Genomic DNA, 24,613 nt, shown 5'->3' on the forward strand with positions numbered 1-24,613 from the left:
CACTCAGATAAGTTTCTTTTCTTATCTCCAACAGTCATCCAAATTTGGATTTTCCTCTTTATTCTTAATTCTCAAAATCGTTGCATTTCATTATTGTTAATTTTACTCCGCTAAAGCTCTTCCAAGGTTAGCCTTGTTTAAACAAATAAGAAGGAATGTCAGAGTGTACTACCAGATTCAAAATTGCACTAAGCAAAATGCGGCTAGAACATGCCGAAGATAATATGATGAAAAGTGGGACATAGGGTGTAATCAAAGGTTATATTGGTGGAATGATTCAGTAATGTCGTGGGAGATGTACGGGTTCAGGCAGAAAGGTCAGGAGGGGAGAATAACAGTTGGGGGATCCTGCAATCAAGGATCAGTCAGAAGGTCAAAACAGTCTTTTCGACCAGTTCAAGGCAGACGAAGCAAAGCATGGCAAAGAGAAAACCACCCCCAGCAAGAATGCCACAACTAACTGCCACATTTTAAACTGACGAGATTTTCTTTGATTTGAAACAAGAGAAAAGATGGCATTTGTTTTAGGAAGCACCCTGTAAGGAAAACAAGTACCATGTAGGTTTGATCGCAGAATTCTCAGGACCCTCCTGGAAAATGGGACTTAGCTTTAATTCAAAACATGCATGAGTATAAGATCTAGCATAAGCTCTACTTCGTGAAAATATAAATTGGTATGAAGTTTTCATTCTTAAGACAAGACTCAATTCGAAATCTCAGGACCCTCCTAGAAAATGGGACCTAAGTTAAAATCCAAAACAAACATAAGTAGTGAATACCGGACAAATGTGCACCAAAAGGAATAAGTTGTCTTCAAAGTTCGCATAAGAGTTTTCAGGACGCACCTGAATAATGGGACGTAACATTAAGCATTCCATTAGATAAGTAAGTGTTGTTATAAGAGAGTACAATTTAGCGTTGAAATTGTCATTCGTAAGATAAGCTTTAAATTGAAATTTTAGGACCCTCCTGGATAATGGGAAGTAGTTTAAGACCTTCTTAGATGACAAGATTCAGCGGAAGCCATACCTTTAAAAGGTATAGCTTAGATTTAAAATTGTCATTTAGTTAAGAGTTGTCAGGCCCCCCTGGATAATGGGACCTAACTTTCAAATTCTTAGTAATATTTGATAATATGGTTCAGTTTAACAATCACAGATGCGCCCAGCTACAAAACTGGGGCAGAAAGTTTTCTTTTGTTTTGTCTATTTTTGTTGAAGTCAGGTGCCCATATAAAGAACAGGGAGAACAACACGGATGTTAAAGATAAGAGTGTGACCAAGTACTAGAAATCAGGTGTCCACCTGGAGAACAAGGAAAGACAGTTGAAGTATCAGCAATCAGGCGTCCACCTGGAGAACAAGGAAGAACAGTTGAAGTATCAGCAATCAGGCGTCCACCTGGAGAAGAAGGAACGACAGTTGAAGTATCAGCAATCAGGAGTCCACCTGGAGAATAAGGAACGACAGTTGAAGTATCAGCAATCAGGCGTCCACTTGAAGAACAAGGAACAATAGTTGAAGTATCAACAATCAGGCGTCCACCTGGAGAACAAGGAACGGCAGTTGAAGTATCAGCAATCAGGCGTCCACCTGGAGAACAAGGAAGAACAGTTGAAGTATCAACAATAAGGCGTCCACCTGGAGAACAAGGAACAACAGTTCAAGTTTCAGCAATCAGGCTCCCACCCGGAGAGCAAGGGAATACACTTCAAGTTTCGGCAATCAGGCGCCCACCTGGAGAGCAAGGGAATACAATTCAAATTTCAAGTAATCAGGCGCCCGCCTGGAGAATAGAGGAAAGGAAATAATAGTCAAAGGAAGACATTTAAAAGGTTCAGCAATCAGGTACCCGCCTGGAAGAGAGGGAAAGCATCTCAAAAATACAATTCAAGTCAGCAACAAAGGAACTTCTGAAGAAAATACAAGTCAACAAGGCAACAACAGTCACAAGACCAAGTTTGAAAATAAATCTTTGTAAAGCATATATTATAGCTTAGTCTAGCTTCTTCATTTTGTCATGGTGTAATAAGGAGGTCAGTAAGCAGTATCAGCAGCAACATCAGTAACAGTGAAATCACAGCTTCATGGTAGTCCCAGCTACCGAAACTTCCCGAACTACATTGACCTGATTCCTTTATAGCCAAGGATATGTAGGAAACCTTTGAAGCAGAGGTTCGGTCAAATCTTTCAAAAAATGCTTCCCACGGAGTATTCAAACGGGCAAAAATCGCTCGTATCCGCACACTTTATCTTTGCACGAAAACTCTTCATGTTTCCGGGCAAAGAGGGAAGCTGTGAGCACGTGATTTTTGCCTCACACGAATTACTCCAAAAGAATTCCCAAAATAAGGTTTTTTTCTTTAATTATGTGTTATTCTAGGAATTAATGTGCGATTTTCCTGATTGTTTGCATATCTTTGTGTGCATATTTAATTTTATTAATGAATTAAAAAATACAAATAACAAATATAGTATCTGCACTTAGGATTTTATTTTAATTTTTTTTTTGGTTAATTTAGTATAATGTTGTTTTACAAAAATAAAAAATTTCACAAAAAAATAACGTATTTTTGCATTTTTAGTGTTTAATGTCAAAATTTTGCGATTTTTCTTCTAATTTGGTATTAATTATGTGTAATAATTATTATTTAGAATTAATTAGTATTTTTGATAGGATGATTTGGTTTTATAATTTAATTTAGGATTTTAGTCTTAATTTTCTGAAAAAAAGGAAGAAAAGAAAAGAAAAAGAATTAAAGAGAAGGAAATCAGAAGTTGGGCCAATTTAATTTAAAATCCCAGGCCCAAATCAAATACACCTGAAACCCGCCCCAGTCCAGCCCAAACACGTCCCAACCCGGTCCAGCCCTGTTGTCACCTAAACAACGTCGTTTGGATAAGTTTTGATCAGGACCGTCGATCTCCTATGATCGAACGGTCCCGAGCTTCACCCTTTAGCCGACCCAACACGTCTTCTCCAACCTGGTCCGCCCCAGTTGCTACACCAAACGACCCCGTTTCATTAAAGGATCAATCATGGCCGTTGGATTCTCATCATCCAACGGCCCTAATCTAATTACCCCTTTAATATACCCAAAACCCCTTACCCCTCTCAGAACCCCCCCTCCTCTTTCGTCTCTCTTTAGAGACCAACCGACACACCACCGTCTTCCGCCCGTCGGAAATTGCCCACGGCGGTGGACGGTGCCCAAACAACCCCAAATTAACACCATCGACTCTCCTTCATCTCCCCGTCCCGAATCCACAAACCTTATCCCTGGAATCCCTCGAATTTCAGATCAAAGGGATGAACCCTAGCGCCGCCTTAACTTTCTCCGGTGGCGGCACCAGCTCCTACCCACCTGAAAATAACACCCCAAGACCCTCTACGTCCCCTCGTCCCCAAACTGTAGTTAGTTTCCCTCGAATCACCCTAGTACTTCTCGAATCTTCAATCGAAGCAGTCCGGTCCCAAAATCCCCGAACCCTAGCTTACCCAATCGGCCCCAAACTCACACTGTAGAACCCCCTCACTCCTCTCTTCCCTAATCCATAACCAGTTTCCTTCGAATGAGGCCCAATCTACTCCAATCTTAAATCGAAGAGCCAAACCCGAACTCAAGACTGATGATAATTTTAGAGCTGAGTTCATCACAAAATAGTGTTACTCACTTTTTTTGACAAAGAACAAGTGACTAACATTATTTGGCGATGGAATCGGAAAGTCAGGGTACCAAGCTTTTCCAGTTTAATCGGTAAGTTCTTTCATATTTTTGTGTTTGTTTGAATAATTTTATTCCAATGGTCATTTACCTCTTCTCATTTTCTTTGGTCAATTTCAATTGAAATTCGATCAGTACTCTGGTATAATTATTTCTGTTCACTGGTTATTTCTTTAAGATTGGTTTTGTGGATTTGTTTCGTATAATTAGGACATCAGCTTGTTTTAAGACTGTGAAATTGTATCTCGTTTAATCACTTAGTCAGAATAATTAGGATTAGTTCAATAGTTTGGCTTAACTTTTTGTTTAATTATATTGATAAGAATTGATTAATATAAGTATAATTCAAGTTTTTACCTACTTAAGAAGTTTCTAATAGTGGTAGGGTTGGGATTGCAATAGCTGTTTAAATTAAGAAAGCACTAAGCTAGTGGGTAGTTAAAAATGAAAAGATGAATTGATAATGGAGGATACACTAAAATGAATGCCTATAAAAAGGCTAAACTTGAGAGGTGTTAAAAGACGGACAAGAGAACATTTTGAGAATACTGAAAAATACAGAGTGGAAAGAAAGGAAGAATTTTTGAAAATATTGAAAAAGACAGAGATTTTAAGATTGAAACACGCAGAGATAGATATAGAGAGAAATTCTGAAAAAAAAAATACCAGGCAGCTGTAGAAATTACTGTTTCATTAAGTTACCTTGGCGATTTCTTAGATTTCGAATTCCTGAAATGAATCCTAGTTTACTGTTTCATTGATCTCTCTTGTTTCGATTTTCAAATTTTCAATATGTCAAATCTATTTTGGTTCATTTGAGTGTTTGAAGTGGATTGGATTTGGTTTTGAGTGGGGTGTGAAGTTTGCTGAACAAGTCAATACTCTACTGGTTTCTGGGTTGATCTCAACACTTGGTTGTTTGAATCTGAGGCTTATTTGTTGTATTGCTGTCGCTTGAGCTTGCTGAATCTCATTTCTTCTTTGTTTATCCTCTTTTCCAGGTATATGATCCTGAACTCTATTGTTTTTGTGAAGTAAATTTGAAGAAATGAAATGAGAATGAGATCTAAAGCATGACTCTCATTTAGTTATTTAACAGCACTGTTTCAATTTGTCTCTTTTCAATAGGTTCTTCATTTAACCTTAGTTTGAATAAGTTAATTTTTCATTCTGTATCAGCTTTGGGACTGTTACAAAGCTTGGAAAACAAATTGTCAATTGAATTAGACCCTAGATTAGGTGTTTGAATATAAGTAAACTTGTATTGTGAATAGTATTGGGTCTAGTTAATTCGGTAGTTCATTCGAGCTTTGATAGCATGATCAGTTATCTGGGATGATTATATATTCAGGTGATGGTTTGAGTTGAATGTGTACTAACTGTGGCAAGAATGAATGAACCCCAATAGAATAGAGTGAAGGCAGTTAAGTTTTGTTTTGTGTTTGTAAATGGTCCTTAAGTTTATTGTTAAACTTGCTGTAAAAAATACTTAGAATTGATATGGCTTGGGTGTTTGCCTTTATTCTTACTTGAAATGGCCTTTTGAGTGTACAATAGTACTAATTTCTGGAATTTGCTAGTATAAGAACTAGAATGGGGTTGAATCAAACTATGGTTCAAATGGATTATAGAATCTGTCTTTAATGTAATAGGAAATTCAGGCTATGTTACATATATCTCTTATATTATGGAATCAGTGTTTGCATTTCCTGTTTTGTGTTAAATTTGTTGGAATTATTGCCCAAGCATGTAATCAGAATGGTCTTGTGGGGATATCTATATTAGCAAAGGCTTGTCCTTTACTTGGGGAATCCTGATTACTGTGGTGTCCTTTGCTAGATTCCAGGAGTTAAAATCATTGTGTTAAAATGGATGTGATTAAGAACTGCATTAGATAAATTTAGCACCATGAATAGGCTTGTTTGAAATTGTAATTATATTGTTAAACATGTTGATCAACAAAAATTTCCTTTTTTAAAGGTGATTTGGACTCATTTACTAAAACTGGGTTGTGGTTTCAGCCCAGCTATTAAAGGTCGTTTTGTGTGCTATGGGATGGTTTGGGCTTCACTCGACCCCAATGGTTTATTCCAAGGTTAAGATGTTAAGTGTCCCATGTAGGCAGTTGGATCAATTTTGTGGTTTGTTCACTCGCATATATAAGCTAAAAATTTCATTCTCTTAGACTCCTCCGCTAAAATTTCATAAAATTGGAATTGTGGAGCCTCTTAGATAAGTTATCATTCTTGGGCTTTTTCTTTATTTCTATGCAAATGTTGTCATGGGCCCAAGTCGTTTTCTTTAAGCATTAAAAATAAAAATAAAAAATTTTGAATTCCGCTTAAGGTTCAAGTAATTAGATTGCTTAAAATAAGTTGGATGAGTGCCATGTTAGATCATATAAATAGTTTACGGTCCTCCGAAGATTAGTTTGAATACCCTTTTATATTATAATTGATGTGTGCCATGCCAAAATCACAATTGCATGGCCTTCATTTAATTAATTTTAGTCTTATCCTTAGAACTCAGGGCGAGCCATTCAGCGAAATTTCCCTGGCCTTCAAAGATGTGGTTTTTTTTATGAATCAAATAATCATAGTTTGCTTTAGGCCCGATTTAGATTAGTATTGTGATTATGTATACGTTCGCGTAACACAATTACAAATTAAATTCTTAAAAGATTTGAGGTATGCGTTCGCGCAACTTCAACCAAAATTTTAATAATAATAAAGCATTGTTAATTGTGAAAAAATATATATAGTATCCCTAAGTCATAAATAGGTTAACTTTTTCTAATTATCCTTGCGAATAGACCTTAAACTATAATAAATTTTCTTTATAAGATTATAGTAAGTTTCTTTTACATAAAGAAAAGATTTCCTCTCTGAGTGTACAATTTTTAAACTGCTTAGCCATGAAAGTTGAAAATTTCTAAGTAGGAATATTTTTTTTAAAAAAAGGAGAGAAGAAAGATTATGTGTTTAAGATATATAATTCATAAAGTGCGTTAGGTAGCTTGTTTGAAGTTTTATTTTAATATCAGAAGACTATAAAGTTTCATTTTTTTATGTTTTGCTCAGTATTCTATATTAGCCAGATTTGTTGCTTTGTGTGATAATATTTTTTGTTTTCTATAAACTTAGTTCTTAAGAATGCAAATATTTAATTTTGAAATTTTAATCCTAAAATGCGAGAGTGAGGAAGGCTCACTGTTGAGCCATGAAAATCTTACTTCCATATATTTACCTCAAAACCAAATCGATAGTATGCTTTTAGGTATGTTCTTAACAAATCAATCATCGTGATTGTGTACACGTTCGCGTGACATAATTACGATTTTCAAAATAAATCAAGTTACGCGTCCGCGCGACTTTGACCAAACTTTTTCTTAAATAAACTAAGTGTTGTGAATTGTGTACACATACACGTGACATGACTCTTGACACGCCAAACCATACGAGTATACGTACGCGTAACACGATAATTTTTTAAGTACGAATAAATCACGCAATTAAAAACGGTAAAGGTAAAATGCATGTAGGTTCTAAACACGTAATTAAATAATTTAAGCCAAGTATAAATTGTTAAGCGACCGTGCTAGAACCACGGAATTCGGGAGTGCCTAACACCTTCTCACAGGTTAACAGAATTCCTTACCTGAATTTCTGGCTCGCTGACTGTAATACAGAGTCAATATTTTCCTCGATTCGGAATTGTAACCGGTGACTTGGGACACCATAAATTATCCCAAGCGGCGACTCTGATTTTAAATAAAATAATCCCGTTTTGATTGTTACTTAAATTGGAAAAAACTCTCATATACCCCTCGGGGTGTAGGTAAAAAAGAGGTGTGACAAATGTGTATAGCTCATTACTAGACTGAGACTTCCCAGTCTTGACGGGAAGATTCAGAAACTTGTGGAAATGTAACCTGAAAAGCTATGCTCTGGCTTGGAACCTTCTCTACTGCAACTCATTTTTTTGGATATAGTTATATGCTGCCCATGACAAGGTGAAATACAGAACGCTTGACTTGATTATACTGTTAATTGACAATTGTTTTATGGTTCGTGGTTGACTGCTAATAACTACTTGTGAATTTTCTGATGCGATTTTGACAATATATATCAAGCAAAACTGCAAAACGCATATGAACTTGCATTAAGAACAAATGTGCAACTACTCCAGGATGAGTATTAGGGTCTGAATTGTTGTGCCTAGGTACAAAAGGTTACTGATTTAGGAGCTGTCTCTGCCACCTCCAGAGTATCATGTCCCAACTGATAACGCTTCCCCTTCTTCACCTCCTCGAGGAGATAATTACTAAGATTCGTTGTTGGACTCAGCATCAGACTTATGACCAGATGATTCAAAACTATAGTGAATATCTTTCAAAGGATTGATCTAGTATGTTATCGGTTCATCCTTGGGATTATTTATGCCAACTATAACTTTGTGTTTTTCTTTTTTTGAAACGTGGATTCTGTTCTGATAGCAATTGGTGTCTTTACTACTGTATTGGTAAAAATAGAAATTACACGTGGACCACTAAAAAAGTGAGAACTTGAGAGATGCATTAAAAGAGGCACGAGTCGTAATAGGTACGAGCAAATCACCCACGAGATAAAAAGGGTATGGTCGCTCGAGTCTGAATTGTTATATGAAGAGACACCGTCATAATGAATCAATACAGTAAAGAAGGAAGATTTATGAATCGCCAATTAATGTGCATGAATGATCATAGACGTTACAGAATCTTCATGAACAATTACGATTGCCAATTATAATGCCTTATTAATATTATTAATGTTCATAATGATTCAGTCATAAAAGAGAATAAACATTGTACTTATAGATTCCTATATAAGGGAAGGAGATTTCACTTGTAAGGACATGTTCTGATTATTATTGGAATACAATTAATTTGTTTTGCTTTCTATTGATCACTTTGCTATTTCACATTCTAATTTCCTTTCTTATCATTGAGAGAATATTGAATTTCTTGATTATCAGTAGTCCGAGTACTTCTTAAAATAGGCTTTGACTGAGAATGTAATTCTTTGGTTAAACAAATTGGTTTCGTTGCCGGGAATCTGATAATCTTTTTACTATCCAAATTCATTTTCTTGTCAAAAAGTCACGTCGACCGCTAACAACAAAAACCAACAAACCCAACAAAATCAGCTGAACCAACAGAATCAACAAGAGAATGAAACTCCAATCCCTTCACCCCAAAATTCTCCTCAACATTTCCGAGAAGGGCCACCTGACAGATCAACATCACATGTGAATGACCAACAAGGGGAAGGTCAAACTGCTGATGATGCATTGAAGCAACTAATTGTAGAATAGGTCAACATCACTCTTCAAGCTTTTGTTAGTGGGTTGCCAACTGTACCACCAACTCCACCTCGAAATAACACTGCAACCATAGAGAATCCACGCTCGGGACTTGCTAATTCAGGCAGTGGAGGAACTTCCAGCGAATCTCACGATGGAAGGTCAGGTATTCCAAATAATTCTGATTTACAAAGTTTAGTACTAACTTTGCAAAAACAGCTCAAGGAGATGAATGATCGTATAAAGCAGATACCTAGTGTGCCACTCGTGATTAAAGCAGTGGATATCGATGAATATTCTCAACAGCCCTGGAAGCCAAGTGTCGCTCCCTTGCCTATTCCAAAAATGTTTAAGATGCCCGATATTCTGAAGTATGATGGGACAACTGACCCACGAGATCATGTAACTGCATTTACAACTGGCGTGAAGGGCAACGACTTGACCAAGCAAGAAATTGAGTTGGTGCTGGTCAAAAAATTTGGCGAAACACTCACAAAAGGAGCACTAACATGGTATTCTCTTTTACCAGAAAATATTATTGATTCTTTTGCTGAGCTTGCAGATTCATTTATAAGAGCACACTCGGGAGCTCAAAAAGTTGAAAAGAGGATGGAAGACATCTTCAAAATAAAACAAGGAGATACAGAGCTACTAATGGAATTTGTGGATAGATTTCAGCGTGAAAGGATGATGTTACCGCGTGTACCGGATAATTGGGCGGCCATGACGTTTGCAAGTAACCTAAATGAAAAAAGCTCAAAAGCCACGAGGAGACTCAAAGAAAGTTTACGAGAGTTCCCTGCAACAACTTGGAATGATGTTTACAACAGGTATAGCACGAAACTGCGGATAGAAGAAGAAACTATCACACAACCACGAGGAAATGAAAGAACAAGTTCAAGGCGCCTAGAAACTAAAAAAAGGTCCAGTAAGAACAGGTACGAACCTTTCATGGGACTAGCTGGAATGGATTCACGTTCAAAACAAGAGAACCCAAGGTACGATTCCAGATCAAGGGACAAAGATGCGGTTTTGTCACAAGTTTAGAAAGGAGCGAGATACGCGGAACAACGACATTAGTTCAAAAGCAAAGTTTGGTGGTTACAGTTTCGATGTTAGCACATCTGAATTGGTAGCTTGTATACAGCCAAAATCGGAGAGTTCAACTTTGGGGCTACTGAGGCAGTCCATGCCCGACCTCGAGGAGCTCGAAGCAGAATTTGAAGTGTGACCCCGAGGTGCGTCCTCGAGGTAATGTATCGAAGGTTCACTATGCTCAATGTCGGGGAAGTACAAATTGATGATCGTCATGGAAAGACGGGAAAGCTCCCAAGGACACGTGGTTAGAGCTGACCAGGTCTGCAAGAATAGTACAAATCCGTACTGAGTTATTATACAGCTATACCAATAGATTTCCTCGTCATTATTAGACACGTACTATGTTGGGATTCCCTTCTCCTATATAAAGGGTACTCTTGTCTTTTTGTAAAGGGGAACACAGATTATTGAATACACCACTACATTCTATGTCTTTCTTGCCCGAACGTGCTCAACGATTATTCTACACATTTATTGCTTGTTCACTCATTGTTCATTTATTGTTCCTCCTTTGTTGCCCATTATTAACCGCATAAGGCTGTCTTTAAGGCCTTCATTAACATTGTGTTTTCACCAATCGTTCGTTGCTAGCTGCCCTAGCTAGACCTTGAGGCCTAGCCTTGTGACAATATTGGTTTGCATATCTTATTCTCTTTACTTACACGGAACATCTATTGCCTAACAACTAGTATTAAGATAAGTCACATATTTTTAGAACCACAAAATCAAATATAATTGTAAATACCATTTTCAAGGTAAATAGTTTGGTGCCCACCGTGGGGCTAAAAATAATAGTGATTGTTTTGGTGCTAGTTTTCTGAAAACACAAGTTATCCTTCATACTTTTTCTTGTCCAAGAATCTCTGATTTTAGGTCAAAAATGTCTAACTCAGCAAATGCACCAGAAAACAACGGTACAGGGCTTCACGGAGAGAACAGTGCAGACACCGGTATACCACCGCAAAACCCAGGGGTGGAACCAGCACAAATCCCCATCGACGTCAACTCACACAATGATGTGCATGTCGATGTAAGCTTTCATACTGATGGAAGTGTGCACGGGGAGGAAAGAGAAGTTAGCCTTCAAGTAATTTTTGAGATGTTGCAAGCACAACAAGTGGCCATTCCTTAGCTGCAGAGTCAACAAAAAACTCCTAGCACAGCAGCACCGGAAACGGCTCCTCAAGTCTAGCAGGCACTAGAGAGATCGAGTAACAATGGGTCAGCAATGGACCCCATATTGTGAAGATGATCAAGGACCTCACTAAAAGGATTGAATCAGGAGAAAAGAAGATAGAGTCTAACGATGAAAAGGTGGAGACTTATATCTCGAGGGTCGATCAGATCCCGGGCACACCCCCGATTCTGAAGGGCATAGATTCAAAGAAGTTCATACAGAAACCATTCCCACCAAGTGTGGCTTCGAAGTCCATCCCAAAGAAATTCAGAATGCCCGATGTCCCGAAGTATAACGGGGCCATAGACCCCATGAGCATGTTACCGCTTATACTTGTGTTGTAAAAGGGAACAACTTGAAGGATGACGAAATTGAGTCTGTCTTATTGAAGAAATTTGGACAAACACTGTCAAAGGGGGATATGATGTGTTATCATAACCTACCCCCAAATTCAGTAAATTCATTTGCCATGTTGGCAGACTCTTTTGTGAGGGCACACGCTGATGCCATCAAGGTCGCCACCAGGAAGTCCGATGTCTTCAAAATTCAAACAGAGAGAAAACGAGATGCTAAGGGAATTTGTATCTTGCTTTCAGATGGTGCGGATGGAATTACCACCAGTCTCATATGACTGGGTAGTGTAGGCCTTCACTCAGGGCTTGAACGAACGAAGCTCGATAGCTTCGAAGCCACTAAAGCAGATTTGGTTTAGCATCCCACCGTGACTTGGGCAGATATACACAATAGATACCAATCGAAGATCAGGGTCGAGGATGACCAGTTGGGAGCCCCCTCTAGCTCAGTATATCCAAGAAGGCTCCTAGCAAAGGAATCATAGTCTACAGAAAGGGAGTCGAGATCATGAAAATAAAGGTATCAGCCATACTTTAAAGATTGAAGAGACACTTCAAGACGGGATATAATTCGAAATGATCGAGGAGTAGGTAAAGGCCGAAATTCCCAGGAAATTATGAGCAAGACTGGGTTCGACGGGCATTCGAGGCCAGTGGAGGCACCCTGATTGTCAAAATACAACTTCAACATTGATGTTTCGGACATCGTATCAGCCATGAGTAGAATCAGGGATACCAGATGGCCAAAGACCGCGCAGTCAGATCCTTCCCGAAGGAACCCCAACCTGATGTACGAATACCATGGCATTCACATCATAAGACCGAGGATTATAGAGAGCTTCGAGAGGAGGTGGCCCGGCTGATCAACGAAGGGCACCTTCGAGAATTCCTTTGCAATCGAGCCAAGAATCACTTTTGAGAAAGAGAGGCGAACGGAAAGAATGGACTAGAAGAATCACAACACGTCATCCACATGATCGTTTGAGGGGTCGATTCCCCACATGGACCCGTTGTCAAACGGACGCAAATATCCATCCCCAAGGAAAAGCAAACACGGAGTTACATATCATAGGATGCTCTCACATTCAGCGAAGAGGACATCGAGACCTTGTCTCAGCCTCATAATGACGCACTGGTAATTTCTTTTCTTTTGAATAAATTTCAAATTAAACGTGTGCTCGTGGATCTAGGTAGCTCGGCAAACATAATTAGGTCAAAGGTGGTGGAGCATCTCGGACTGCTCGACCAGATCGTACCCGCCTCTTGAATCCTCAATGGATTCAACATGGCAAGCGAGGCGACGAAAGGGGAGATCATCCTCCCAGTTGACGTGGCCGTTACAATCCAAGATACCAAGTTTCATGTCATTGAAGGTGACATGAGATACAATGCCTTACTTGGAAGGCCGTGGATACACAGTATGAGGGCAGTGCCATCAACCCTTCATCAAATGATGAAATTTCCAACCAAGGATGGAGTAAAAACAGTGTACATAGAGCAGCATGCAACAAAAGAGATGTTTGCGGTGCACGATACGGCACCGACATTGACGCAAAAAGACAAGCAAATAGACAGGTAGTAGCCACAACCGACATTCTCGGCTACATCCAAATGAGTGAATAAAGGATCGTGCCGCCTCCTCGGAGCAAGCAATTGAAATGTATCGAGGCTCAAATGCTATCATTACTAAGGTGCAACCCTTTCCCTTTTCATTTATGTTTTATACTAACTTATTGCAGGTGTTCGATTGAGAGGAATCGAGGCACCCTCCAGCTCAAAGACCTTGGGTTTCAAAGCATGTGTTGCACAATTTATCCCTTAGATCAGGTTCTATCCCGAATGGGTTTTATCGGCGAGGTTTCTAACGAGGCAACATCCATATGCTACCTAAGTAGAACTCATCAAATATTCAAGGCTTCTATTCAATCAACCCCGAATACTAGGGGGAATCACCCCAGGAGGTCACCCCTTGGAAGAAACCGAACTATGCCTAGGAGGACCTCCCATACGGTTAAATGAACCGTGTCCATGTAGAATAATCGAGCCTCCAAAGGCAAAGGACATGTACACATATATCAAGTAATCAAAGAAGCCTCTTTGATTATCAAAACACTTTGTGCCTCGAAGAATTTCACTACTTTCTCATAGGACAACACAAGGGCCAGAAACTCTCGAATACTCGGGGACTGTCATGGACAGTCAACTTTTCGAGCCGTCGAAAAACTCAAATTTGTAAGACCTTGATCAGGCAACTTCGAGCTTGTAAGCCCTCAGTGAGGCAACATCAAATATGTAAGACCTCAACAAGGCGTGCTCAAATTTATAAGACTTTAAAAAGGCATAACACCAATATTAAGGCCAAGTCTATATGTTTTAACTTGTAAGACCCCTAAAAAGACATAACCTCAATATAGACGCCAAGGTCACAGCACACGAGGACTAAAGGCTACGGCCAAACATAAAGACTACGGTCGAACTAAAAGGCTACGGCCAAATTAACGCGGCTCGGAGACGTCTGACTGCCGCCACAAAATTAAAGGCCTCCAAATACTTCAAAAATTCTTCGAAAATAACCGGTTAATCAGGCTACCCTTGGCTTAAGCAAAGGATCTTCGATAATGTTAGCCCCGAACAATAAAAAGGCTTCGAAAACAATCATCCTCCGATGAAAAAGTTTCGAAAATTTAGCCTTCAAGCAAACCTCCCAAGGTATTCAGCTATCGTCACATATCGACAAATAATCAAGGTTCTCATTTGAGCCATCGAAGAGTCGGGCGAACATAAAACATGCTAAGGCATAATCAAAACTTCAAAAAGTCTTTAGCCAAAATGAGGGAAAACTATAGCCATATTAGAGGTCGCATCGATCCAGTCTAAAAAGAGCCTAAGGGACGATGCGTAAGAGCCTAAGGGCCAATGCATAAGAGCCTAAAGAGCCTAAGGGCCAATGCGTAAGAGCCTAAGGGCTAGCCTAAAAGAGCCTGAGGGCCACTACGTAAGAGCCTAAGGGCTAGCCCAAAGAGCCCAAAGGCCAATCTAAAGAGCCTAAGGGCCAACATGTTAAAAACTTGAGGGTCGATAGCCCCAGGTCGAAATTTGACTCGAGGACCGAACCCCGAATGGTTAACTATTATCAATCATTCATCGAGCATGAAAACCTGAGGGGTTTATATCATAAGTCCGACACACCAGACTAGTTATTGACAAGCATCAAAATTTATTCCAAAAGGCGAAGGGAAGACAAGAAATGATGAAAAGCAAAGATCCATACATATATATGATAAAGTTTCACGAAGACATATTTTCAAGGCTCACGCTTGGAGCCATTACACAAAAAGGAACAAATGAAAACCTAATCTACCACCGGGGTCACTTGACCAGACGATGCTCCCTCAGAAGTTGTGACTTCAACTGCCTGGCCCTTGACCCCTGGAGCATCAACGACCTCCTCCCCCTCGGGGACTTCACCTTCGTCTTCATCATCCTCCGAGCCGTTGGTCGAACCACTGGCTGAACCATCATTGGAAGAAAGCAGAGTTACCGATTTTTCCTCTAGGGCCTTCACCCTCTCGATCTCGGCAGGTAAATCGATACCCCTGCATATACATCCTCAAGAGCCTGCCTCCGAGATCTTAATCGGGCATGCTCCAGGGTTAGTTCAAGCTCAGCCTCTTTGGATACCTTCTTGGCTCTAGCATTTGCAGTAGCATCATCTTCTCCGTACGAGGATATGAGCGCAACAACTTTGGACTTAGCTACAAATAGCTCAGTAACTAATTTGTCATGAAGATCATTTTACTTACGGCTTTCTCCCCTCGCCCCTTGGAGTTGACGCTCAACCGAGGTCAGCTTCTCTCAAAGAGTTTCTTTATCGGAGGACACCTCATCCATGCATTGCTTCAGCCCAAGGATTTCAGTATCTTTGACTTTAAGCTCCTCTCGCATTAGATCATCTTTTTGCTTGAGTTGAAAGAATCAAATTAATATATCAAACGCTCAATTGCCTAAAGCGAAAAAATAAGCCCACGAAGGTCGTAGTACCTGCTCATTAAGATCGACCCGCTCTCAAGACATCCTCTCCAAATGAGCTCGAAGGTCACCTAGCTCCCCCTCCTTTTGGGCATAAAGGGCCTTAAGCTCGTTCAATTCAGAAGTGAGCTTCCTAAATTCGTCCTCACAATGAGCCAACTCAGCTTGTGACTTGAAAAAAGCCTGGTTGAAGAGCATCAAGTCCTAAAAACACAGAGGAAATGAGTCAGAAAAGCAAGAATCAAAACTTAGAATACAATGGTCAAGTCAAGATTACCTGTTTTCAAAGTTTCTCGGCTTCTTCAAAGATCAATGAGGCATCGATATCAGGGCCTTCCTCAACCCCAGCAAAATATCCTTCAAACATACTATTCTCTCTAGGGGATGCCCCCACGACGGTAGTTTTCTTATCTTGGGCATCCCATATTTGCCTAGGAGAGAATGATGGTCCCAGCAGAGGTTCATCTACATCAATCACCCCAAACGGTTCAATTGGGGCCCTCTCCCCCCTTCGAGGGGCTTCATTATTGGTTTCTTCGAGTTCATCAACTAGACGCCTTTCGGCACTCGATGTATTTTGGTCGTTGGTCGGCCCGAGGAATTCGTTTGAGACCCCTTTAATAATTCCCTTAGCTCGGGTCGGGACCACCTCGGTGGCCTCCATTCCAGCAGCCTCCTTCTTAGCCACCTTCGGCTCGGTAGACTTCGAGGCAACAACACTTCTTTTCCCCCTAAATGCCAGCAGACAATCATCATCGTTTTCGCCCTTGGCCTAAAGACTTTCGGTCTCTTCCCGAGTTAAGGCCACTGAATCGGCCTCGAGCTTTTGAACTTTAGCCATTTTTGGCTTCGGGGACCCAGCGGGTGATTTCTTCTTTATCTTTTTCTCCTTAGCAGGCTTTGGGTATCTGCTTCCCCAGGCGAGGGTTCCCTCATCAAGATGGCCTCTCCAAGGCCTGCATAGGCACAAAGGATGTGAGTACTATCAAAAGATATCCTTTCTAAGGAGCTCAAGTATGATAGAAATAAAAACTCGCCATGTTTTTTGGCCTCCCAACGGGTCTTATCCAGATCATGCCACACACACTTAGCATAAGGGCAAGTCAAATCGAGTTGTCAGACCTAGCTCGAAATATCCTTGACAGCACAGTGGTACCACTCGACAATTATATCACTAAAGGGAGTTAATTCGAAGGCAAGAAAATATATTTGATTAGCTAAACAGTTTACTTACGATTCATATTCCATTTCTCGGGGAATGGCATTCTCTCAGCGGGGATTAGGTACGAGGTCCTGACTCAAACAAAGTGGCTCATCCACGCTCGGTCCTTGACTTCGTCGATGCTAGCAAAAAGGCCTTCGGGGATCGACGTTTTAACTTAATCAAGACACCATGATAAAGTTGGGGGCTATACTGTCTAATCAAATGATAAAGGGTTAAAGGCATCCCCTAGACCATGTTTAAGAAATACCTAATCAGATAAACGATGCGCTAGAATGATGGATAGATTTGTCCAGGCATCACCAGATACTGACTGCAGAAATTGAGGATCACTGGGTCTATCGGTGTTGAAGAGGCTCCTACCGGGCCTAAGGTGAAAGGATATGTGTATACACTGAGGAAACCGGCTTTGTGCTTGATTATGTCTTCTCCAAGTGAAGGAATCTCTACTTGCACCACCTTCCCCCAATGACAGTTAACTTTCACTTCCTCAATTTCAGTTATTAGGCTGATGTATCGAGACACGGGTTCGCATCATCTTGGAATGGAGGAACAATTTTTGATCTGGAAATCAGAAGACATATCGCAAGGCCCGGGAGTACACTCATTGATGCTAGGAGGAACTACCAGTTTACCTTTGGTCGTTCGTGAAGATGATGAAGCATTTTCCTTTTGAGGAATAGATTTAGAAGTTTTGGCCATCTCTAAAGATCCGAGAAAATGGAAAATGTTGTTAGAAAAGAGAAGGGAGAGTTCAAGGAAATTGAAAAGGGCTAAATGAAAATTTTGAAGCATTGAGAGAGTAGAATCTGCGAGGTTATGGGGTTTTGTCTATTTATAAAGTTTGTTTAAACGTGTTGAGGAAGCCAAAAGGTCGACCGTCAGCTGCCTACAATTAATGATTTTGGGAATCGTACAAAAAGCAACCCTTCATTCATTTCAACCACTTGTGTCATGATGTTAACGTCAGGGCCCAGGCATAGGGAATAAACTTGTTAGAAATTATTAAGAACAATCTACGAGTCGGGTTTGAGTAAACCTTCACTCGGCTACTAAGCCCAGGGGATACCCGAGTTCGAGCAAGTTCTTACTTGGGGACCATTTATAAAGCCTCAGGTCTATCTCTATTTCGAGTTCGAGTGAACGCTCGATCGACTATTTAAGCCCAAGAGCTACCCAAGTTTGAGCAAGTTCTCACTCGGGGAAAATTTATAAAGCCTTAGGGCTATCTCCCTTTCGAGTTCGAGCAAACACTCACTCGATTATTTAACCCAAGGGCTACCCGAGTTCGAGCAAGTTCTCACTCGGGGACTATTTATAAAAGCCTTAGGGCTATCTTCATTTAAAGTTCGAGCAAATGCTCACTCGACTATTTAGCCCAAGGGCTACCCGAGTCGAGCAAGTTCTCACTCGGGGACTATTTATAAAGCCTCAGGGCTATCTTTATTTCGAGTTCGAGCGAACGCACGCTCGAATATTAAGCCCAAGGGCTACCCGAGTTCGAGTACGTTCTCACTCGGGGACTATCTATAAAACCTTAGGGCCATCTTTATTTCAAAGTTTCAACAAATTTTTGCTGAATTAGGGGCTACCCGAGTTTGAGCAAACTCTCACTCGGGGACTATTTGCAAAGCCTCAGGGCTATCTGTATTTCGAGTTCGAGCTAATGCTCACATGACTGTTAATCCCAAGGGCTACCCAAGTTTGAGCGAGTCCTCACTCAGGGACTATTTACAAAGCCTCATGGCTATCTTTATTTCAAGTTCGAGCAAACGCTCACTCGACTATTAAGTCTAAAGGCCACTTGAGTTCGAGAAAATTCTCACTCGAGGGCTATCAACAGGCTGGTTTTATTTCAAAAATCAAGGCCCAGCTCCCACTCAACTCGGACTCAGAAGTCTCGGTGACCTAAGTTAGCATCAAATCAATCCAACCTTAGTCCAAGGGATAATAAAAGACTTTACGAAGCATCATATTAATCAACTAAAAACCTAAGGGTTTACTATTCCCGAGGCCCAATATTCGGACTAATCATTAGGGTCATACACTTGCATTTATCACAAACGAAAGCAAAATGAAGTTCAATACAAATCGAAAGCAAAATGAAGAAATTCTTATATGAATAAGAGATGTTTACGAAGCCCACGAGGGGCCCTTACACAGAAATAAAGAAGCAAAAAACAGCAGCCAAAGCCCTAATCTACTTTTGAGGGTGTATCCTCAAGAGAAACATCTTCGAGAACCTCTTCCCCGGGGACTCCATTTCGAACTTTAAAGTGGATTCTTTGAGAACTTCCTCCGAAACAGCAATAAATCAAGAAAATGCTATAGCCTGCCAAAGAGCAGAAGCTTTTAACAAGCGAAGAAAATTGTGGTAGGGTGAGAAACTTGGCGAGTACGGATCTCGTCAGCACTACTATTGTGAAGCCACTTCTTGAGATATTGTAACGGTGTAGGATCCAAAAGTTAGTAGATAGTGCCACCTCACTCCACGGAAAGCAGCAGGAATGAAGCGTCACACCAGGATGAAGTTAAGAGAGATGAGCAGCAGTGTAAGGACCACATATCTTCTGATACAAAAAATATTCGATGACCCTCTCATTATTTTGGGCCAATAACAACAACGACAACAACAACTCAGTATAATCCCACTCAGTGGGGAAAAGCTTTGAAAAAGAGCCATGGCATAACTGACAAAGTTGATGCCGTATGACCTTATGGTCACAAGTTAGAACCATAAAAATAGGAGTTTGGAGGAGGATATAGAGAAGGGAAAGGGCTAAAGGCCGTTGAAGAAAGAATGAGTGAAGTTTCGGTTCAAGCAATCCCTTATATATAGAGGGACAGTAACGAATCGATGATGTAATCAATGCTTTTGGGGATACGGATCGGCGGTGCAATCAACGCTCTTGGTAAAATAGACTGGCGGTATATTCAATGCTTCTAGGGAGACGAACCGATGGGATGTTTCAATTACTTCGAGCGCTTACGTCACGAGCATGGAGTCATCATGAGAGGATCGAGAAAATCGAGGTCAAAGTCATTCATATCATTCTATTCTATGAAACGTGGGGACTATCTGTATACGGCCAAAATCAAAGAGTTCCACTTTGGGGCTACTGAGGCACTCCATGCCCGACCTCGAGGAGCTCGAAGTAAAATTTGAAGTGTGACCCCGAGGTGTGTCCTCGAGGGAATGTATCGAAGGTTCACTGTGGTCAACATCGAGGTAGTACAAATCGATGATCATCATAGAAAGGCGAGAATGCTCCCAAGGACACGTGGTTAAAGCTGACCAGGTCTGCAAGAATAGTACAAATTTGTACTGAGTCATTATACAGCTGTACCAATAGCATTTCCTCGCTATTATTAGACATGTATTATGTTGTGATTCTCCTCTCCTATATAAAGGGGACTCTTGTCATTTTTTAAAGGGGAACACAAATTATTGAACGCAACACTACATTCTTTGTTTTCTTGCCTGAACGTGCTCAACGAATATTCTATACATTTATTGCTTGTTCACTCACTGTTCATTTATTGTTATTCATTTATTGCCCATTATTAACCGCAAAAGGCTGTCTTCATTCATTACCATTGTTTCTTCACCAATCGTTCGTTGCTAGCTGCCCTAGCTGGACCTCGAGGCCCAACCTTGTGACAATATTGGTTTGCATATCTTATTCTTTTTACTTACACGGAGCATCTATTGCTTAACAACTAATATTAATATAAATCACATATTTATAGAACCACAAAATTAAATATAATTGTAAATAGCATTTTCAAGGTAAACATAACTGTTTTAAGAAGTATGGGAGATAAGGTGCGGTGGCCAAAAAAATGTGATCGAACCCTAGCAGAAGAAACCCAGATTTCTGGTGTGAGTTTCATAATGATCACGGTCACAAAACAGCAGAGTGCAGGTTCCTACAAAGTGAAGTAAAGCAATTGTTAAAACAAAATTATTTAACCAATTTATTTAGTGAGAAGGGTAAACAAGCATATATAAAGAATAGACAGGAGCCACCAAAACCTCTGTCACTGAAAAGAACGATTAACGTGATAAGAGGAGGAGATGAGGTCAACGGTGTGACATATACGGCTGCAAAAAAGGTGTCGAAAGTCACAATTACCCACAGAAAGCGAGTTCGCCAAGCTTTGGAAGAAGACAATATAATATTTGATGATGTAGATGCAGATGGCGTGTTGATCCCACACAATGATGCACTGGTAATATCTTTACTTGTACATGATAATAATGTCGAACGAGTTTTGATTGATCCAGGTAGCTCTGTAAATATCATTCTTTTAAGAGTGATAAATGAGATGCAAGCTGATGACAAATTGGTACCCAAAGCACGTATATCTGGATTCTTTGAGGCCTTCATTACCATTGTTTCTTCACCAATTGTTCGTTGCTAGCTGCCCTAGCTAGACCTCGAGGCCCAACCTTGTGACAATATTAGTTTGCATATCTTATTCTTTTTACTTACACTGAGCATCTATTGCTTAACTACTAATATTAATATAAATCATATATTTTTAGAACAACAAAATCAAATATAATTGTAAATAGCATTTTCGAGATAAACATAACTATTTTAAGAAGTATGGGAGATAAGGTGCGGTGGCCAAAAAAATGTGATCGAACCCTAGCAGAAGAAACCCAGATTTCTGGTGCGAGTTTCATAATGATCACGGTCACAAAACAGCAGAGTGCAGGTTCCTACAAAGTGAAGTAGAGCAATTGTTAAAACAAAATTATTTAACCAATTTGTTTAGTGAGAAGGGTAAACAAGCATATATGAAGAATAGACAGGAGCCACCAAAACCTCCGTCACTGAAAAGAATGGTTAACGTGATAAGCGGAGAAGATGAGGTCAACAGTGTGACATATACGACTGCAAAAAAGGTGTCGAAAGTCACAGTTACCCACAGAAAGCGAGTTCGCCAAGCTTTGGAAGAAGACAATATAACATTTGATGATGTAGATGCAGATGGCGTGTTTATCCCACACAATGATACACTGGTAATATCTTTACTTGTACATGATAATAATGTCGAACGAGTTTTGATTTATCCAGGTAGCTCTGTAAATATCATTCTTTTAAGAGTGATAAATGAGATGCAAGCTGATGACAAATTGGTACCCAAAGCACGTATATCTGGATTCTTTGAGGCCTTCATTACCATTGTTTCTTCACCAATCGTTCGTTGCTAGCTGCCCTAGCTAGACCTCGAGGCCCAACCTTGTGACAATATTGGTTTGCATATCTTATTCTTTTTACTTACACTGAGCATCTATTGCTTAACAACTAATATTAATATAAATCACATATTTTTAGAACCACAAAATCAAATATAATTGTAAATAGCATTTTCAAGGTAAACATAACTATTTTAAGAAGTATGGGAGATAAGGTGCGGTGGCAAAAAAAATGTGATGGAACCCTAGCAGAAGAAACCCAGATTTCTGGTGCGAGTTTCATAATGATCACGGTCACAAAACAGTAGAGTGCAGGTTCCTACAAAGTGAAGTAGAGCAATTGCTAAAACAAAATTATTTAACCAATTTGTTTAGTTAGAAGGGTAAGCAAGCATATATGAAGAATAGACAGGAGCCACCAAAACCTCCATCACTGAAAATAACGGTTAACGTGATAAGCGGAGGAGATGAGGTCAACAGTGTGACATATACAGCTGCAAAAAAGGTGTCGAAAGTCACAGTTACCCACAGAAAGCGAGTTCGCCAAGCTTTGGAAGAAGACAATATAACATTTGATGATGTAGATGCAGATGGCGTGTTGATCCCACACAATGATGCACTGGTAATATCTTTACTTGTACATGATAATAATATCGAACAAGTTTTGATTGATCCAGGTAGCTCTATAAATATCATTCTTTTAAGAGTGATAAATGAGATGCAAGCTAATGACAAATTGGTACCCAAAGCACGTATATCTGGATTTGACTATTCAAGCATCGTTATTAAAGGGGAGATAGTGCTCACCACATTCGCAGAAGGAGTAATCTACGAAATTTCAAGTGATAGATATGGACATGGCGTACAATATGATCCTCGATAGACCTTGGATTCACGAGATGAATGTTTTTCCATCTACTTTACATCAGGTTATTAAGTTCCCTTCCCAATGGGGAATTAGACAAATCTGTGGTGATAAACAAGCTTGTAGAAGTATCAATTCAGTGGCAGATTCAAGCATAAAAACGACGTTGTAGACGAAAAATAGCAATTATAGAATTCAGTTGAGGGTTTAACAACTTAAATCTCAACTGGAGATAAACAAACGGTTGTAGACTCAAGGCTGGTACTGTTCAAGAGTTATAAAAGAACAAAAACATCAAAACAACAATTGAAGAACTCGAAGTTGTGGTGCTGTTTATACATTGGCCGGAAAGAAAATTTTACATCGGAACCAACCTGAGCCTAGAAATGAAAGGTAAGTTAATTAAATTTTTAAAAGCTAACGCAGATTGCTTTGCTTAGTCGCATTCAGATATGACAGGTATACCACCGGAGTTGATGACCCATAAGCTGAATGAAGATCCAAGTACCCACCTGTCAAATAGATAAAAAGGAAGCAAGGATCTTTCAAAAACCAGGTGATTTAGAATGATGTACAAAAGCTTTTAAAAATCGGGTCTATTCGAGAGGCAAAATATCCTAATTGGCTAGCTAATACTATAGTGGTGCCCTAAAAGAATGGTAAGTGGCGAGTTTGTGTAAACTATACTGACTTGAACAAAGCTTGCCCTAAAGATTCCTTTCCTTTACCACATATAGATCAACTAATTGATGCTACTGCAGGACATGAATTGTTGAGTTTTTTAGATGCCTACTCAGGATATAATCAAATAAAAATGGATCCTTTAGATGAGGAAAAAACTTCCTTTATTACAGACAGGGGGACTTACTGTTATAAAGTCATGCCTTTCGGCCTAAAGAATGCTGGAACCATGTACTAGAGGTTAGTAACGAAGATGTTTCAAGAACATCTGGAAAAAACCATGGAAGTCTATATTGATGACATGCTAGCCAAGTCAACACATGCGGGGGATCACATCAACCTTTTGACAGATACATTTCAAATTCTCCGCAAATTCAATATGAAGTAAAATCCTAAAAAATGTGCATTTGGCGTATCTTCAGGTAAGTTTTTAGGTTTCCTTATTTGTAATCGAGGAATTGAAGTAAATCCAGCACAGATTAAAGCCATTGAAGAAATACCGGATATACTCACGAGCAAAAAAGAGGTGCAGAGGTTAACAGGTAGGATAGCAGCATTGGGAAGGTTATTTCTAAATCTTCGGAGAAATTTTTTAAGTTCTTTTCAATGTTGAAAAAACAAAGCCAATTTGAGTGGACTGAGGAATGGCAACAAGCATTCAAAAATCTAAAAACATACTTGTCAAACCCATCGTTGCTGGCCAAACCGAAGGATGGAGAAAGGTTACTCATCTACCTCACTATGTTAGAAATAGCGATAAGTGCAGTATTAGTTTGAGAAGACAAAGGTAAACAATCTTCAATTTATTATGTTAGCAAATCCTTATTGGATGCTGAAACTCGATATCCTCATTTGAAAAACTTGCTTTAGAATTAATAATGATATCTAGAAAGTTGAGGCCTTATTTTTAATGTC

The 24,613-nt window shown here is 39.7% G+C and overlaps 2 protein-coding genes across 2 annotated transcripts; both read left to right on the forward strand.

The window, feature by feature from the left end:
• The first annotated feature begins 21,750 nt into the window (after positions 1 to 21,750).
• On the forward strand, positions 21,751 to 22,167 carry LOC104215080 (uncharacterized). Its single transcript, XM_009764828.1, has one exon. The coding sequence runs from the start codon at positions 21,751 to 21,753 to the stop codon at positions 22,165 to 22,167; it is 417 nt and encodes a 138-aa protein (XP_009763130.1).
• Positions 22,168 to 22,549: 382 nt separating this feature from the next.
• On the forward strand, positions 22,550 to 23,189 carry LOC104215079 (uncharacterized). Its single transcript, XM_009764827.2, has 2 exons — positions 22,550 to 22,975; positions 23,082 to 23,189. Exons 1-2 carry the CDS (start codon positions 22,550 to 22,552, stop codon positions 23,187 to 23,189), a joined length of 534 nt encoding a protein of 177 aa, XP_009763129.2.
• Positions 23,190 to 24,613: the final 1,424 nt, after the last annotated feature.

This window comes from Nicotiana sylvestris, chromosome 8 (genome assembly GCF_000393655.2).
Source record: "Nicotiana sylvestris chromosome 8, ASM39365v2, whole genome shotgun sequence".
NCBI lineage: Eukaryota > Viridiplantae > Streptophyta > Magnoliopsida > Solanales > Solanaceae > Nicotiana > Nicotiana sylvestris.